This window comes from Mustela nivalis (assembly GCF_964662115.1).
Source record: "Mustela nivalis genome assembly, chromosome: 1".
NCBI classification, from domain to species: Eukaryota; Metazoa; Chordata; class Mammalia; order Carnivora; family Mustelidae; genus Mustela; species Mustela nivalis.
This window is the reverse complement of record NC_139020.1, coordinates 153,822,133-153,841,665: the sequence shown is the minus strand read 5'-3', so window position 1 is coordinate 153,841,665 and position 19,533 is coordinate 153,822,133. Positions and strand designations below refer to the sequence as shown.

At 37.3% G+C, this 19,533-nt stretch overlaps 1 protein-coding gene across 2 annotated transcripts in view; it reads right to left on the bottom strand.

The window, feature by feature from the left end:
* GOLGA4 (golgin A4) overlaps positions 1-19,533 on the bottom strand; it is a 121,685-nt gene that overhangs the window by 24,073 nt on the left and 78,079 nt on the right. For both annotated transcript variants that reach the window (XM_082745337.1, XM_082745336.1), the window contains 7 exons: positions 16,807-16,962; positions 11,209-15,428; positions 10,067-10,188; positions 9,566-9,696; positions 1,724-1,837; positions 1,552-1,572; positions 945-1,013 (listed from right to left, as the gene is read on the bottom strand). In XM_082745337.1, coding sequence (XP_082601463.1) covers positions 945-1,013; positions 1,552-1,572; positions 1,724-1,837; positions 9,566-9,696; positions 10,067-10,188; positions 11,209-15,428; positions 16,807-16,962 — 4,833 coding nt within the window. The remainder of the gene's footprint in view (positions 1-944; positions 1,014-1,551; positions 1,573-1,723; positions 1,838-9,565; positions 9,697-10,066; positions 10,189-11,208; positions 15,429-16,806; positions 16,963-19,533) is intronic.

Genomic DNA, 19,533 nt, shown 5'->3' with positions numbered 1-19,533 from the left:
TTTAAAAAATATATATATAGTAAAAGTTTTCAAACATAAATGACCATAGGGAATATAGTACAATCCATACCCATATATATCTATCCATTACCTAATTTCAACAACTGTCGAGATTTTTGTATGTATGACTTTTTTAAGAAAACTGGAAAATTGGGGCACCTGGGTGCCTGAGTCAGTTAAGCACTTGACTCTAGATTTCAGCCCCGGTCATGATCTCAGGACTGTGAGATCAAGCCCCATGTTGGCTCTGCACTAAGTGGGAAAGCTGCCTGAGATTCCCTTTCCTTCTCCCTTTGTCCCTCCCCTGCTTGCATGTGTGCTCTCTCTCTCAAATAAATAATTTTTAAAACAAAACAAAACAAAAACTGGAAAATCCCTAGAGATGTAACCTTCAAAGAGCCTGCTGACTTGTATCACTATTCTTCCAGAATTTGGAAAAAAAGACTACTGAAGATGATGCACCACAGATTCACATACTGGTCTTTTCATGCTTATGCAACCTTCTAGACATATAAATACAGTACTATTTAAATCTAATTACTGGATAATATATGGATAAAATTTATTATATAAGACAATTTAACTACTAAGAAAAAGTAGTAAAGATTATGTCAACAGATTTTCCCTCTGATAAAAACAAAAGCATCTTTTTTTAAAACTTAAGTTATTGCAAATAAACACAAAATTTTATCCAAGATGTTAAACACTAGAAATAATAAGATGCAAATGTTCTTGTTTAAATACATGTGATCATGAATTTAAGAGATATCCTCCAGCAACTTCAGATTTGGAAATAAAATTTCTTGTATAAGACAAAACTGCAAAGCCAGCTATTAAATGAGTATTATATCAGTTCATTTTTAAAAATTAGCTAAATGAGATCCAAGTACATAAGAACATAAATTAAGTCAGTTCAAAATAAAAGGCACCAATTAAACCTGTACCTGTTCTCTGAACTCTTGCTCTTTCAACTTTGAATCACTGATTAGAGTAGTCTTCTGTGCTAGTTGTGTCTAAAAAAAACAAGAAGTCAGATGTGAAATGCATATGGGTTTCATCATTGCCTGGTAAATTATCTTTGTTTTTAACTTTTATAATTTTTTTTAAATTTATTTATTTGAGAGAGAGACAGTGAGAGAGAGCATGAGAGGCGAGAAGGTCAGAGAGAGAAGCAGACTCCCCATGGAGCTGGGAGCCTGATGTGGGACTCGATCCCGGGACTCCGGGACCGTGACTTGAGCCAAAGGTGGTTGCTTAACCAACTGAGCCACCCAGGCGCCCTGTTTTTACCTTTTAAAACACAAAATACTCCTGGGGCACCTGGGTGGCTCAGGTGGTAAAGCGCCTGACTTCGGATCATGTCATGATCTCAGGATCCTGGAATTGAGCCCCACATTGCACTTCCTGCTCAATGGAGAGTCTGCTTGGACCTCTACCCCTATCCCACCCCCCACTTGTGCTCTCTCTCAAATAAATAAAATCTTTAAGAAAAAAAAACCCTACAAAATACTCCTGAAAATATACTGTTTTCAGTCAAATTCAATGACTTACCTGTAACTCCATAATTGTTATCTGAAAAGGGAAAAGAAAAAAAATGAGTATATACTACACTTAAGTCTATAAGAAACAATAAAAAGGATTAAAATGAAATAACAAGAAAATAAAAATTTAAGTGTTTTAGTCTTAAGAGAGTGATAAGATTTCAGAGTCCAATTCCTCTCACTTTATCATTGCCAGGGCTCTCCTCCTGCTGCAGCCTTTCCTGGTACTTATTCCGTAGCTCCTCCAGCTGAGTCTGCAGGTCCATTACTTTAGCAGTCATTTCTTCTTCACGAGCCTTTAGGATAAAAAAAGAAAAAGTGCTAATGAACATAGCAAAAAGAACATCATAGCCTTTAGGATAAAAAAAGAAAAAGTGCTAATGAACATAGCAAAAAGAACATCATAGAGTGTTGAGAAAACTACCTCTGAAGGAGAAACAAATACCTAAATATTTCTGGAGACACAAACCACTGTTTCTATTGCCGTTTGCGACTATGCTCAAACACCTTCCTTCATGTCCCACTTTTAACACAAGGCCGTTATTCCCACCATACTACTGCTCCCTCCCCAAGTCTGTCCCCACCCCATAAAGTCCATCAAGCAGTTTCTTCTCCCTTAAGCTAGGGTTTCCAGGCTTGACCATCAGGTATATAACAATGTGGTGACAGAACTTGGCACAGAGCCTGTGTGTTAGGGACTCTGCCCTTCTCTACATTAGGATTTGATTTCCAGAAAACATCCATTAATACAAAGTAGGAGATACTGTTAGGCACAGCACTGATCAACCAGCCTGCAACTTACTGATCACAAGACATTGTGGAGGTTTATCTCAACCCTTCAGATAAGCTGTGTAACTGAGGAAATGATTCTTTGTCCTGGCACAGCAAACCTGAACATCTATACATCTGTCCCCAAACCACACCAGTGGTTCTTTAAGGTAAAATGTTCAACTAAACTCTTATTTTTGAAAAAAAAAAAATTATTGTGTAATGTATTAAAAACCATGTAATCTCTCCATTTGCCCTGAACTTTGCGGGAAAAAAAAAAAAAAGGACAAGCCTGCAAAAGTATATGTGACTTATTGGTCCAAAAATCCTACTTAGAAAATTTGGTATACAAATCATTTCTCTCTTCTGTTTTGACTGCCCTAGTAAAGGCCATTGCCCATTTTACATTTCTTCATTTATCTTAGTAACTGCCATGATTTATTATACAGAGCAATCCAGACCTCTTCTTGCTCTTATAAATATTGTAATAACCTTTGTGCTATAAGAACATTTGGAATTGGAATATTGATCAGATTGAGTAATGAAGACAGGACAAGTGTTTGCTGAGTAAAAGACTGAACAGGAAAAACAGCAACAAATGAGTATCTGATTTAACAGATGCTGACTTGACAGAACCAAGAAACATGATCCTCAAAAAACAAATAGAGAGAGGCCCAATGACACAAAATAAGGCAACGTAAGGACACTTGGAAAATATACTTTGAAATACCACTGGTCATGAAACTTAGACCAACTGAAAAAGAACAAACTCTTTCTGGCAACATAAGCAAAGCAAAGATGTCTAGTAACCAGCCTCCTTAGACATCTCCCCGCTGAGGCTCACTTGGAGCCATGTCCCTGTTGAGGCCCACTTGTACCCAGCCTCCATTCCTAAAACACCATCAACCTCAAACTCTTGTAAATATGCTACTGCCCACAGTCTTGGTTTACAGTTTTCAGTCTACCATGGAATATCTTGTTTGGATGTCTTGTCAATGTGGTTTAGGCACCTTTGAAAGGATCACCTCTATACTTATTCAAGTAGGCCCAAATTTTATATTATTTTATTTTATTCTATTTTGTTTTATTTTATCCTATTTTCTTTCTTTCTTTCTTTCTCTCTTTCTTTTTCTTTCTTTCTACTGATTGATTGATTGACTGATTGATTGGTGAGAGAGCCAGGGGTGGAGGGCAGGGGGCAGAGGAAGAAAGAGAATCTTAAGCCGACTCCATACTGAGCAGGGAGCCAGACATGAGGTTCAATCTCACAACCCTGGAATCATGACCCAAACCAAAATCAAGAGGCAGATACTTAACCAAACTGAACCACCTGGTGCCCTTAGGCCCAGATTTTAACTGACAGTTAGCTATATCTGGCATTTCCTTTGACAGCTGTGGGATACCATCTAAATCAAGCCTGCTAAGAATTAGGAAAAAAAATCCCTTCTTCATTACTTCCAATTTAAGAAACACTTTTGTAAATTCCTTTGTTGTTCTTCTTGGAGGAGAAAAAAAAAACAGTATTGTTTACTTCAACGTAAAAACAATAAGGAAAACCAGTTAATCTGAATGTTAATGCACATCCATAGAAATCATGTTTGTGCTCTCTCTCTCTCAAATAAAATCTTTTTAAAAAATGGATTAAAAATCTGAATGTAAGATGTAAAACCATAAAATTCCTCCAAGAAAACAAAGGCTGTAAGCTCTTTGACACAGATGTGGCAATAGTTTTGAATCTGACACCAAAACCTAAATAAACAAGTGGCACTCCAACAAACTAAAAAGCTTCTTGATAGCAAAGGAAACCGTTAACAAACTAGAAAGGCAACCTATTAAATGAGAGAAAATATTTGATCTGGTATTTTGATAAGGGCTGATATCTGATAAAGGGCTAATATCCAAAATATATAAAAAATTCATACAACTCAACAGCAAAAAGAAAAAAATCATATTAAAAAATGGGCAGAAGGGGGCGCCTGGGTGGCTTAGTGGGTTAGAGCCTCTGACTTCGGATCAGGTCATAATCCTGGGGTCCTGGGATTGGGCCCCACATCGGGCTCTCTGCTCAGTGGCAGACTTCTTCCTCCTTTCTCTCTGCCTGCCTCTATGCCTACCTGTGATCTCTGTCAAATAGATAAATAAAATCTTTAAAAAAAAAAATGGGCAGAAGACCTAAATAAACATTTTCCCAAAGACCAACAGGTCCATAAAAGGATGCTCTATATCATTACTTACCAGAAAAATGCAAATCAAGACCATAATGAGACAATCTCCTCACAGCTGTTAAAATGACTATTATTTTTAAAAAAACAAAAATTGAAATAATGAGTGCTGATAAAGATGTGGAGAAAAGGGAACCTTTGTGCACTGTTCGTGGGAATGTAAATTGGTACAGCCACTATGGAAAACAGTGTGGAAGTTCCTCAAAACATTAAAAATAGAACTACCATATGATCCAGCAATTCTACTTCTGGGTATTTATCCAAAGAAACAACAACACTAACTCAAAAAGATATAGGTACCCAATGTTCACTGTAGCACTATTTATAATAAATAGCCAATATATGGGAACAACCTAAGTGTCCATCCGTAGATGAATGGATAAAGAAATTATCAAATCCACACACAAATGAATGGATAAAGAAACTGTTACACATATACACAGAAAAATAACATTCAGCCATAAGAAAGAATGAAACTTTGCTATTTGTGACAACATGGATGGATTTCAAGGGCATTACGCTGAATGAAATAAGTGAGAGAGAAAAACAAACACTGTAATGATCTCACTTATATGTGGAATCTAAAAGTAAGTAAGTAAAATTTAAAAATCAAACTCACAGATTCAGAGAACAGATTGGTGGCTGCCAGAGGTAGGGCATGGGGAGGTGGGAGAAATGGATGAACTGTTTTTGTTTGGGTTTTATTTACTTAAATAAATGGAATGTTTTTAAAAAGAAAAGAATGGGGCATCTGGGTGGCTTGGTTAAGTGTCCAACTCGTGATTTTGGCCCAGGTCATGATTCTCAGGGTCATGGCAGTTGAGTACCGTGTCAGACTCCACTCTAAGCGCACAGTCTGCTTGAAATTTTCTCTCTCTCTGCCCCTCTCCCTGCTCAGGCACACTCACTCTCTTTCTCATATAAATAAAAATCTTTTAAAAAGAAAAGAGAAAAGAAGAATGGTTACCTGTGGAGAAAAAAAGGGGCAAGATGTAGAATACAGAAAACAGGAATGGGTTTTCATTACAGAACATTCTCTATACTTTTTTTTTTTTAAAGATTTTATTTGTTTATTTGACAGACAGAGATCACAAGTAGGCAGAGAGGCAGGCAGAGAGAGAGAGTGGGGGAAGCAGGCTCCCTGCTGAGCAGAGAGCCCGATGCGGGGCTCGATCCCAGGACCCTGAGATCATGACCTGAGCTGAAGGCAGCGGCTCAACCCACTGAGCCACCCAGGCGCCCCTATACTTTTTAGTATTATTTTGATCTTTAAATTGTATGAAAAGACTTTATTCAAAAATTGTTTTTTAAATAAAAGTTAAACTGAAATCTTATTTTTTAAAGCCCAAATTTGAGAAATGGTAATAACTTAACTTACTAATTCACAAAGCTTGAGAAAGTGCTCTTTAGGCACACAGAAAAGCATAACCAAAGGTAAAATAGGATAAAGAACAAGCTGAAGTTGAGTTCATCTAGCACCAAATGAACTGGAGGAGGTATCACTGGGACAATGGGAAGCTGAAGGTATTTAAGAGAAGTGGTATGATCACATTCTCATTTCAAGACAGAAAATACCTCTGACAAGAAGAGATGGATACTTTAGGGAAAAAAACCAGCAGCAAAAACATCAGCTGGAGAATACAAAAGACCAGACCAAATGGAAGATTGGCAGTCAGAGAGTGGCAATGATAGTCAGACAGTGGCAACAGTAGCTGCGCTTAGAGGAGAAGAACATGCAGTATGACTCAATGAAAACTATATTCTGAAGAGTCTACTCTATGTTGGCTATTGTGTTGGAGGTATACAATTAAACAGATACAGATCATTTCTCTGCCTAGTAAATCAGGGAAGACAAACAGATTTCATGCCTAATAGGTGTGAGGATGCATATGTGTGAGGGGCTGAGAAAGAAAGAGGTATGAATCAAGGATGACAAAAGTCACCAGTATCTTCAAATGGGGGAAGTAGTAAGAATGTTACCTAAGACAGTAAAGGCAGGAAAATGAAATGTCTCTGTGTTCCACTATGGTGCTATTAGCAAATCACAGAATTGTTTTAAAGGATGACAAAAGCACAACACTCTACAATGTCATCATTCAGAAAAATCATCTGATAACAGCTTTCCAGAAGGTGAAAATACACCACTGCATAAAACATACAAACCCCACAGGAAACTCAAATTCTCGAAATTTTTAAATGGAAGAATGGTAGAGAATATCTCAGAATCAAAGGAATATAGCATTTGCTAAGAATTGCTAGTATCTCTTTTAGTAACATTGGTACCTTTTTTTTTTTAAAGTAGGTGCCATGTCTAGCATGGAGCCCATTGTGGGCTCAAGTTCACAACCCTGAGATCAAAACCTGAGCTGACATGGAGTTGGACACTTTACAGACTGAGTGACCCCGGCACTTTGGTAAGATCTGTACTTTTATTTTTTTTTTTAAGATTTTTATTTCTTTCTTTATTTGACACAGAGAGAGAGAGAGATCACAAGTAGGTAGAGAGGCAGGCAAAGAGAGAAGGGGAAGCAGGCTCCCCGCTGAGCAGAGAGCCCGATGCCAGGCTCAATCACAGGACCCTGAGATCATGAGCTGAGCCAAAGGCAAAGGCTTTAACCCACTGACTGAGCCATCCAGGTGCCCCAAATCTGTACCTTTAAAAAGAAATTCTTCAAGACAGAGTTTGTATTTGGAGTTTTCTGATAGGAACTACCTATTTATCAAAGTCAGACCTAGACCCGGCAGTTAAAAGTCTGAGGCCACACCGTCTAACAGAGTAGCCATAGGCCATCCCAGAACTGTGGTTATGAGCACAATTAGCTAATCCACACTGATATGGGCTGCAAACATAAAAACATACCAAAACTTAAAGAAATAATCCATATGTAATTTTTATATTCACCACATACTGAAATGATAATATTTTGGATATCATGTGTTAACATATTACTATTAAAATTAAGTACACATACTAAGTCAGAGAAAGACAAATATCAAATGATTTCACTCATATGTGGAATTTAAGAAACAAATGAGCAAAGTCTGGTGGGGGAGGAGGGAAGGAGGGAAAGAGAAAGAAACCAAGAAACAGACTTTAACTATAGAGAACAAACTGCTGGTTACCGGAGGGGATGGGTGAAATAGGGGATGGGGATGAAGGAGTGCACTATCTGCGATGAGCACTGGTGTTGTAGAGAAGTGTTGAATCACTATATTGTAGGTTAGCACTCTGGACTCTAAATCACTATATTGTACACCTGAAACTAGTATTACACTGCATGTTAACTAACTGGAATTTGAATAAAACCTTTTTAAAAAATTAAATTCACCTGTCTTTTTCTTTTCTTAATGATACTAGAAAATGTTAAATTACATATATGGCTCAAATTTGTGGCCTGCATTCTATTTCTAATGGACAGTGCTGGTCTGAGGCACAGGAAGGCATTTTGGAGAAGAGGCCACCCAACTCCTTCCCTCACCCTCCAGTTCCTGTCCCCAAGCGAGAAACTTAAAGGATCATTCCTTTAATTTCCCTAATATACACCCAATTTTCAAGGAGGAACCATATCACAGGTTAACGTTCTTATCTGCCTCCCTGTTTCCACACCCGTCTATTATAGAGGTCTGTCATGACCTTGGAAAGTCTTTTGTCTGCTACTCCACACATCCAGAGAAAGAGAAGTTGTTCACAAGAGGGAACATGCTAGCTGTGGCACAGTTCGTCCCCTGCAAAGGAAGCTCCCTGACTTACTTATCCATGATAAAGAACTACTGCCTTCCCCAGGTTCCTTTCTTAGAGAGAAGTCTTTATAATTATATAAAGCTAATGAAGGGTCAGTGCTCACTGTGAAGTTTTAGATAAATCACTTAACTATGCTGAACTGGCTTTGCCTTTGGCAAAAGAAAGAAAAGAAAAAAAAGAAAAAAGAAAAGAAAAAGAAAAAGAAAAAGAAAAAAGAAAAGAAAGAAAGAAAGAAAGAAAGAGAAAGACTAAACGAACTTTAATGTATCTTCCAATTCCAACATTCTCTAATCATTTAAGGAATAACAGTTGTTTTAAAGCTCCACACACATACAATCTACAGAAGTATAAGAAAATGTAAGTAAAATTATTCAAACCTTTTCATAACTAGATCTAAAGTTCAAAAATTATACAACGCTGGCATTTCTATGCATGTGCCTTATCCTGGAATTCCGGCCTTTTCAATTACATTTAAGATAATAATTATTAGACCCTGTTCCTGGCTCAGACTTCTATTGCTGCCATAGTCTGTTGAGGCATGATTCTCTGATTTATGTATTCTTAATCATCAAATGCTTCCTGGCATATAGTGAAATAAGGCTTGGAGTAACTAAAAAATCTGCATCCCAACATAGCATACTTCACGCTGTTTTACATTTGAAAATTTTCTGGAGTCCAAAATACTCACTGGCATTCATGGCTTATCTTGACAAACAAAAATGGCAATGGTAATCCACCACTAGTAGAGTAAACAAAAGTTTCACTAAATATAAAAGATTTGGCTGGTGCATTCCATTTTTCCCTGTCTTTTTGTCTCTTAAGAGCAACAAAAACTGTAAAAATTGGGTTTGGATGGAGTAAAGTTAACTGGCCTTCCTGGAAAGAACCAAGGTAGGTGGCCACATTCAACACATTAACTGTTCCACTGCTTAGACTTCACCCAACCACACATTTCCAATTCTTAGTCTGGTTCTCTTAAAATTTAGTCTGACTGAGAGAAAGACGAGAAGAGAATCCATTCTTCCCCTTAGTAACTCACTGTTGCTTCGATACCTGCCAAGTAGACTGAACTGCTGGGTTAGCACAATGTGATCAGGAAACTATGATCCTGGCAGAAATTAATCAGACTCCTTATAAATATGCATAGAGTGCAAATATTAAATTTGGGTAATATTGAGCCAAAACAAAAACCCTCTACATTGTAAAAGCAGGAAATCTGACAGCCCAATCTTTGGCACCACCATGAAATCCAGCACAGCTAAATTTCAAAAAAGAGAAATAAAATAAGGTACATCAAGGATTTCTTCATATCTTTTGGCTGTTCTTTGTAAATCATCTTCCTTCTCCGCAATTTTTTTATATAACTGATTTGTCTCTTCCTGATGGCTTTCCAAAAGTTCAGCTTCCACTTCCTGGGCTTTATCTAATACATAAAAAAATGGACACATACAAGAACATACATTAGGCAACCATTAGTATCTATATCACAATTTCAGTTCCAAATTAAATTTGATAAAAATCAATTGGTCATATGTACCCTTTCACAGAGCAGAAATGTCTTTATAAGGCAATTAATTAGCTAATGTTTCAGGTTCTTTCACTCGTTCCTCCTCTCCTAAAAGCAAGCTACCGCCAGGCAAGCACAGGTTCCTATTAGAAAAATTTCTTAGACAGGAATCATTTTTTTCTCCAGTCTAATTACTTTAAGCACTTAGCACTGCGTGAAAACAATAAGTTTAAAGTATAAATAGTCTCTGCTGATTCTGACTTGTTCTTCACTGAATTTGACTCACCAATGGTTTCTTTTATGGTCATTTCCAGCTCCTGCTCCTTTTGTGCCAGCTGTGTATGGAACTCCCTCATCAGCTGTTTTAATGTAGAATTGTGCTTCAACTCAAGATCTTCCTGCTCCTGTCTGCGTAACAAAAATATAAAGAGCTAACAGTTGTCAAACACAAAACAAGATGCACAGTTACCTAGTCTTCACAACAGTGCACGTAAGATCTCACTGGTTTAAAAACATGTTTAAGGGTGTATACGTGTGTATGTGTGCGTCCAGGCACAAAAAACTTCTGGGAAGATACAGAAACTATGATTTTCTCTATATACTCATCCTGGGGCTTTGAGAATTCTTCTTTTCCGCTTAAAATTTTCATCATACACATCTATCTTATATAACACTAACATTAAAAATATTACAATGAAAAGAAAGTAATTACTGGAATATGTACATAAGCATAATCACATATGCAAGAAAGTTTTTCCCCCTCTAAACAGACGTGAAAGAACACTGCCTCTTACTTTAAATTGTTTTATATATATATTTTTTAGTTTCTTTTCAGCATAACAGAATTAATTGTTTATGCACTACACCCAGTGCTCCATACTGTTTTATATTTCTTCTAAGCATTTAACTTATGTTTCATAGTTTGGGCAGGCGAAATTTCAGTGTATCAGGCACAATAAAAGGAACTTAACTATAAGGACTGTCTTAAAAATATTCATGCTGGGGCGCCTGGGTGGCTTAGTTCGTTAAGCATCAGACTCTTTATTTTGTTTTTAAAGGTATTATTTATTTATTTGAGAGAGAGAGAGAGTAAGAGAGCACACATGTGCAGGGTGAGGGACAGGCAGACTCTGCACCAAGCACAGAGCCCAATGTGGAGCTCGACCCTGAGATCATGTCCTGAGCCAAAATGAAGAGTCAAAGGCTTAACTTACTGAGCCACCCAGGCACCCCAAAGGTCCAACTCTTGATTTCAGCTCAGGTTACGATCTCAGGGTCGTGAGATTGAGCTCCGTATTGGGCTCCCATGGATCCTGCTTAAAATTCTCTTTCCTTCTCTTCTCCCCCACCTTCCCCCCAACCACCGCTCTTACTCTCTCTCTCTCTAAAATAAATAAATACAATAAATATTCATGCTGAAAAACTTACTTGATTTTTTCTTCCATTTCTTGTTCATATTCTTTCTTCATGATATCCAATTCTTGCTGATGCTCCTTCCGCAATATTCGAAGATCTTTCTGCAACTTAACAATCTCCTTGCCCAGCTTCTGCTTCTCTTGCTCTGCCCCTGCTAATTTAAATTCCAGGTCATTGTGCTCTGCCTCCATGTTACCAGGCAATCTGGGTTGGACTGCATGTGATTTGGACTTTTCTTCACCACTTTCATCCAAAGCTTCTGTGGGTTTATTTTTTCCATCCACCTGTTGTTGTAAAGCCTGTAATTTTTCAAATTTTGAGGTCAACTCTTCCATTTCAACTCTATGCCCTTCCCTCTCTCTTACCAAGCAGGAATCCAGCTCTTTTATCTTTTGCTCCAAGAACTGACAGGCTAATTCCTTCTCATGGAGTGCTTTCTGGACATCATCAACCACATCTTCCAAGTTTTGCTTTGCCCCTACGTTATTTTTACCTCCCTCTTCTTCCACACGCTGGGATGCTATCAAGGAATATTTCTTGCTTTTTTCTTCAAGCTCTTCCTGAAGATGATTTATCATAACTTGATCCTCATGCTGCTTTGCTTCTGCGTGTTCTATCTTTATTAAGAGCTCCTGGTATCTGCACTGCATTTCAGAATGAGAAGATATTGTCTCTTCTTTTTCTTGCTCTAGCCTCTGCAACAGCTTTTCTTTTTCCATTAGACTCCTCTGTAAAGTACTGATTTTGTCGTCATATGCCTTCTGCACACAGCCCTCAGGATCCACGTTTTGTTCAGCACAGGATGCCACATGTTCTGCCGATCTGGGTATAACTGATGCTCCTGACTGTGGTGGGCCTTTAAGTTTTTCTTCCAAGACCTGAATTTCTCTCTCCTTCTCCTGCAATTTTGTGAGATGTCCTTCTGTGTCTTTTATGTATTGCTGTTCCTTCTCTTCCATCTGAGATAGCAACTGCTTCTTGATGGCAGCAATTTTTTGTTCAGCTTTTTTCTTCAGTTCTGCTAATTTTGCAGCACTTTCTAACTCAAGCCTATCTTCCAGTGCCTTCAACTCCTCTTCTTTGCCCTTCATACCTGAATTTGCGTGTTCCAATTCTTTCTTCTTAGCCTCAAGTTCAGATTTCATGGAAGACACTTGCTTTTCAAGTCTTGAGACTTTTTCTTCAGCTTCTTTAACCCTGTTGTCCTTTTCTTCTCCTAACTCTTGAATGTGCTGAAGTTTCTGAAGCATTTCTTTCTGTTCAGTGTCCTTTTGTTGATTGTAATTGTTAAGAGCTTCATGTAAGGATTCAATTTCAGTTGTTTTCTGAGTAAGATGCTCCTCTAATTCCACAATTCTTGTCATTTGAGTTTTTAACTCTGTCTCTAAATTACACTCCTTTTTCTCCAGCTTGCTCTTCTTATCTTCCATTTCACTCTTTAAACATACCAATCTCTCATTCTGCTGATCAAGGTCCTCCTTCAATCCATGTATCTGCTCATCCTTTTTGTTGGCCTCCTTTGCTTTTAACTCAAGCTGCATCTGTAAGTCTTTAATAGTACTTTGATACTGTATGAATTTTGACTGTGCTTTCTTCTTCCATTCTGAGAATTTGTTGGACAAGTGATCTATCTGTTCAAGAGCAGAGATCTTCTCTTTACTCAGAGTTTCAACTTTCAAAGATAAATCTTGCACCTGACCCAGTAATTCACATTGTTGTTCATCGTATCGCTTACTTAGTGATGAAATGGCTGCTTCTTTCTCAGTTAGGCTGATGCTGTTCTGAAGGTGAGTGTTTAAATCAGTTAGTTGTTTACTAAGACTGCTGATCTCAGATTTCTTTTCTTTAAGCTCTTCTTTCATCAGTGTGACAGCATTGATGTTCTCTGATAACTCTTTCTTCAACTGTGTGATACAAGACTCCTTTTCAGAGGCAGCCTGTTGCTGGTTGCCGCCTTCCTTCTGTAAGGCTTCTTTCTCCATTACAAGCCCTTCAATATCAGTCTTCATGCTCTTAATCTGATTTTCTTTTTCTTCTAATTGATGGGTAGCCTGTTGAAAAGAACTGTTTAGTGTATTCTGCTCTTCTCTTAGCTGTCTAAGCTGTGCTTCTAATTCAGAAGCTTTGCAAGTTTTAATTACTAGTGCCTCCTTAACTTTTGTTGTGTGGTGTTGACAGTGGGAAATTCTAGAGAGTATGGCATTAATTTTACTACTACTAATGTTGATTAGCTCATTTGTTTTAGCTTGCAACAAGGCTTCAGTTTTCTTAGAGTAAATATCCAGCTGAACTGCTAGTTCCTCAGACAGTTTTTTGAATTCCAAGCTTTTGTCTTCTAGGTTTTTTTCATTTCTTTCATGGGAAGACTTCAAACTCTGGACTTCCTCATCTGTGGTTTTCAATTTGTCAGTCAACTCAGAAACCTTCAGCTTATCTTTTTCTGCCAGCATCTCCAGTTCAATTATACGCTCTTGAAGAGAAGTATTTTCCTTCAGACAATGATTCAAGTCAACCTCCAACTTTTCCAGTTGTGCTTTCAGTTTAGTTTCATTTTGTGAGAGAGAGTTCATATGAGCAGACTTCTCTTGTATCTGTTCCCGTAATTCCCTTAGTACTGTGTCCTGCTTAATGCCTTCTTCTTTCAGCCATGTTAGTTCCTTGTTCATCTCTTCCTTTTCACACCCACTTTGGAGTATCTTTTGCTTCAGTTCTGCTACCTCTTGCTCTTTTTCCTGTAATTGGAGTTCATGTTTTTCCTGAAGTTCTTCAGCTTGCTGATGAAGTTTCTTTTCCCAGACCGAAACAACATCACTGAGTTCTCGTCTATGTACCTCAGTGAGACTTTCCATTTGCTCCTTTTGGTTTGTTTCCAGTCTTGACACTGCATCATTGATCCCAGCAGAGTTAGCATGTGCTATTTCCACAATTTTGGCATTGAACTGTTTTTCTTTCTCACTAAGCTCTAGAACCGTATTTTCAAGCTCTTTTTTAAGTTTGGCTTCCTGATCCACTAGTTTTTTCTTTAATGTTTCTTGTACCTCCTTTGCTTTCTGCTTAATTTTTTCCATCTTTTTTTCTTGATTTTTTAATTTGGTTTCATATTCCTCATGTAAAACACTAAAACTCTCTTCCTTGGCTGATAATTTCTGTTTGAGTGTTTCAATTTCTTTGCTCTGTCCTTCTCTCATTTGTAAAATTATATTTTCCTTTTCTATCAAGCTCTGCTTTATCTGTGCCTGTTCTGTATTAGTATCTCTAAGTTGGGACTCATAGTGCTGGGTTAAAGCCTGTAGTTTTTCCTCCATTTTACTTTTCTGGTTTTCCAGTTGCTGCCTTAAATCCTGCACCTGGACTTTGTGAGTGTCTAACTCAGCACAAACATCTTTCTTTTGTGTTTCAACTTCAGCTACCTGTTTAGAAAGAAGAATTCTCTCCGTTTCTAAGTCCAACAATTTCTGCTGCAATTGAGCCAAGTGCTCCTCGGATGCTCTGGCCTGCTCGTGTGTAGTACTCTGCTGTGACTGAAAAAGAGCCAGCTTAGCAGATGCCTGCCGGAGTTCTTCTTCAGACATTTTAATATCTACCTCTAAGTTTTCCACACGAGCCTGATGCTCTTTCAAATGTTTGTCCTTTTCCTTCAAAAGAAGCCCAAGTTGATTAATTTCATCTTTTAATGCCTTCTCAGTTCTCTGGATAGATATCTCTTGTTCTTTAATGATACTCTCAACTTGCTGCTGGTGATGGCTTTTCTGTTCATCCAGCTTGGCTTCTAGCTCCTTCTTTACTTTATCTGCTTGATCCTTTATTACAGAAAGTTCCTCTTCTAGCTTCTCCCGGGTTTTTAATACTTCTGACAGTTCAGAAGACAATGATTCTAGTTCTGTTTGCTTCACATCAAGCTTTTCTAAAGTCTTTTCATTCATCTCTTCTATGTGGGCCTGGAAAAGACTCTCTTTGTCTTTCAACAATGTTTCTTTTTCTTGTTCATGTTTTTCTCTAAGTTTTTCCATTTCAGTCTGATGCTGTTGCTTTAAGACTTGGAGTTTTTCAGTCCAAAGGGCATCCTGCTGATGCTGCAAGCTTTCCAATTCTGCTTTATGTTCTTCAATCATGATTGTGATTTCTTTATTGTGCTTATTTTTTTCAGCTTCCAAATGAACAGCTAAATCTTCTGATTGATTTTTGCTTTCTTGCAAGCTTTTTTCCAAAGAACTTTCCAATTCAAGAATTCTCTGTTAATAAAAACAGACGTACTTTTATTAAAGTACAGACTTGCTTATTAGCAAAGATATACATGACATAACGTCTACACCTGTTTAAGGAGTAAAACTTAGAAAAACTACTCTATATATCATGCCAAACACTAGAAAGCACAAAGAATCTGTGCTCAATTCCTAAAGGAATCATGTAACAAAGAAAAAAGATTCTATTTTAACACAACTTAAAATTTCAGATTCTTTCTACCTACTTGGGTCACTATTTCAATCACACATATTTTCAAGAATATTCTGAATGGATAGTCAAAAAGAAGTAAATCATAAAGTAGATAATAATAACTATTGGTAGGAAGATGGGTTTTTTTTCCTGTGTGTTTTTTAAGGCTGATTAACAGTATCCTATTACCTTCATAATTTTATTTTGGAAGATAATTATCTGGTTTTTCCACAGCAAAAATGATTATTTAGAAGATTTTTTGCAAAAAGAAGCTACTTATGCAAATTTTACCAAAGATTACTGTTCGCTCATGAAAATGTCAATCTTGACTCTAAAGGAAAAAGAACTAAGGCAGAGCCATGTAACATCAGAACTGGAAAGGTCCTAAGGAATTACCAAATTCAATTTCTCCATATGACAGATGAAGAAATTAAGGTACAATTAATTTACAAAGCTAACAAGTGGAAAAATCTAGGCCTCCTGAGTATCCTATCCATTCCCCTTCATCATGCCACCTTACATAAATGTTAGAAATGGGAAACTAAAGTACAGTTTAGAACTATGGGAAAGAAGTATGATTCGTTCACCAGATAAACCAAAGCCAAAGTCTAAATAACATCAGTTTATTCAACACAGGTCATACATTTCATATATTGTGGAGGGAAGGGCCAGAGAGCCTTAAAAACGTGCCCACTAAGACATACATATACATTTTTTCACATATATATAAATTTGTTCACCATTGTTTTAATATGGGAAAACTTTACATTAAAAGCAGGGCATTGAGGTGTCTACATTATAATAGAAACAGAGATTGACTTATATCCAGGACATGGCATGAGATGAAGCCAGGTCAAGTGTTGCTTACAAAGCAAGGCCACTTCCTAAAAATCAAGGGCAAGTAACCAAAGGAGTGGAGAACTTGAGAGCAGAGTCAGAGTGGGTGGATGACAGAAACACAGCCAGCTAAAGGCACAGTTGGCCACACCATGTAGCAAACACTAAAACCATTCACAGGAAAAGCTCTTATTAATTGAAAATCAAGTGCATGTATGTGAATCTAAATCCACTAAAACAAAACCTTCTTGACAACTTTACACTGACCGAAGAGATAACACTAGTTTCTATATACAAATAATTCCACAATCCTGGAACCCAAATATTATTTACACTTACAGTTCTGTAAGTTTCTGCTTCTTGCTGAAGGTCCCGAAGTTTATTTTCACTCTCCATGAGGATTGCTTTCTTCTGCAACTCTAACTCTTCCAGGGCCAAAGATTCTTGCTGTTCTTTTTCTTGGGTGATCTTCATATATTCTGATTGACTTTTTTCCTGTGCCAAAAACAATACCACCTTAGACCCACATAAATCTTCAGCATTCCCAAAGCACTTCCACAGGAATGCTGTCTTTCATTTGGTCTGTACACCAGCCCTGTGAGGTAGGCAGTATCATCACCTCTCTCTTCCCATGCCCTAGTCTGCAGAAACAAAGCACTGTGACTATTCCAGTGTGGTCCAGCCAATATTTACCACAGTTACTACTGAAAACAAAAACTTTGTTCCAGTAACCACACTACATCTGCTATTTTTTCCACTACTTAAAACATTTTGCAAAACACGGCTTAATGTGAAGGGTCCCCAAATTGTCACTACTTCTTCTCTGCACTCCAGAGTATGATTATTTCAACTCTAGGCCAAGAAACTGGATTGTAAGTTTATATAATTTGAGAGGAAAAACCTCATTAAAAGGAACCCTACATAGAAAACCGTATCAAAATCAGATTACATGTGAATATATGGATTAGATCAAGGAAATATCTATAAAAGCCTACATAACTCTTCTCAGATGACCTGGACACTTTTATCACCCCCTCAATTCCGAAAAGCTTCTTCTTTGATTGCCCTTATCATGTATCAACATCTGTACTGAAACTGTTTACTGCTTTGAAAAGAGAAGCTCTAGAGAGCACTTTTAACATTTAGTGGCTTTGGACTCCAATTAAGAATACTTAGCCATACCTACTGCATACCAGTTCATGCTGCCAGCAGCAATATTTTCTGTTCACTACACTCTGGTGAAGTATATTGCTTTAAGGAAAGGCATTGTGCCATATTATAAACAGAATGATAAGGGAATATTAGTTTCTAATCAATTTTAAAACATCATTTTAAACATACTATACTGTCTAATGTAAATTACATTTTAAATACATCTCTCTATGCCCATAAAAACAAAAGAGAACATTTTAATAGTCTGTTCAACTTTCACTATCAATACAAAGCTAACCTCTTCGAGGAACTAGATAGAAAGGGGAGCAGAAAGTGGCATGTGCACATGCATGTGAGTGCTTCACGTTTATCTGTATCCTGCTGTTTCCACTCAGAATACATCTGAGTTTATCAGTGCTGGAACACAGTTTTAACGAGGCCACTGTTCAAGTCACAGTGTCCCCAAAGGCCAATTATTCCAGTATGAAAACACACAGATGTTTATGACAGTAATTTTTTAGAGTAATTCCTGGCTTCATTTATGTCCTGCTTTGTTCTTTAATTTTTATGCACCTACACTATCCTGTTAAAGTCTTAAGCATTCTTATAAACTACTTTAAATCCTTTTCTGGACTGAAGTGCCTGGCTGGTTCAGTCAGTAAAGCATGTGACTCTTGATCTTAGGGTCCCAGGAGTTCAAGCCCATGTTGGGGATAGAGTACACTTAAAAAATAATAATAATAATAAATAAGGGCACCTGGGTAGCTCACTCAGTTAAGCATCCAATTCAATTTCAGCTCAAGTCATAATCTCTGGGTCATGAGACTGAGCCCCGCATTAAGCTCCATGCTCAAGACAGAGTCTGCTTGAGATCCTCTCCCTCTCCCTTTTCCCCTCCCCCAGCTCATGCTCATTCTTTCTAAAACAAATAAGATCTTTAAAAAATAAAAAAGAAGGGGTGCCTAGGTGGCTCAGTGGGTTAAGCCTCTGCCTTCAGCTCAGGTCATGATCTCAGAGTCCTGGGATCAAGCCCCACATCGGGCTCTCTGCTCAGTAGGGAGCCTGCTTTCCCCCCTCTCTCTGCCTGCCTCTCTGCCTACTTGTGATCTCTGTCTGTCAAATACATAAATTAAAAATCTTAAAAAAAAAAAAAAGAAGATTAAAATTATAAATACTGCTTCTCATCCTTTTGTACTTAAAACTTTTAAAATTATATTATTGATAATAATTTCATATAAAAACAATCAAACTACATTTTTTGGCATTAACACTTCTTTTTTTTTTTGGCATTAATACTTCTTATGGTTACCTATATAAAAGGCTTTTCACAATTTGAAAAAAAATTTTTTTTTTTGTTTTTAGCTTTCAAATGACACTATTCCCCAAAATCTTATCTTTGCTTTTCTAGGTATTATTTTGGTTAGTCCAGTCAGTAATTTTTTTATTTTATTTTATTTTTAAGAATATCATATGTATTGAAAATTACTACTGAAATTATTCTACTTAAAATGAAAACTACTTGGTCATTTTCATTTTTTCTTCTTTAAAATGCAGTTCAGACAAAACTTTCTCAGACTTGAAACTGTTATATTCAGTCTGGTGAGTTTGTAGACATTTTTCCTGAGTTATGCAGTCACTGGTTCATGGCTTCAGCAAGCCTATCTTCCTCTTTACTTCTCCATAATCACAGCCTACTGCCAAGGTGAGAGGGATGACATACAAATAAACTGGTTAATGAAAGCTTGTAGTTAATAAAATTTTCACATAATACCAGTTAGCCAGTTAAGCTCTGACAGCCCTCTTTCCTGCCTATATCCTATCCTCTCTGCACGTTCAAAGGTCAAGGCTGCCAGTAGTCTGACCTCACGCTGAAAGGTAAGAGTGAGGAGATAACAACTTTATAAAGCTGCAAAA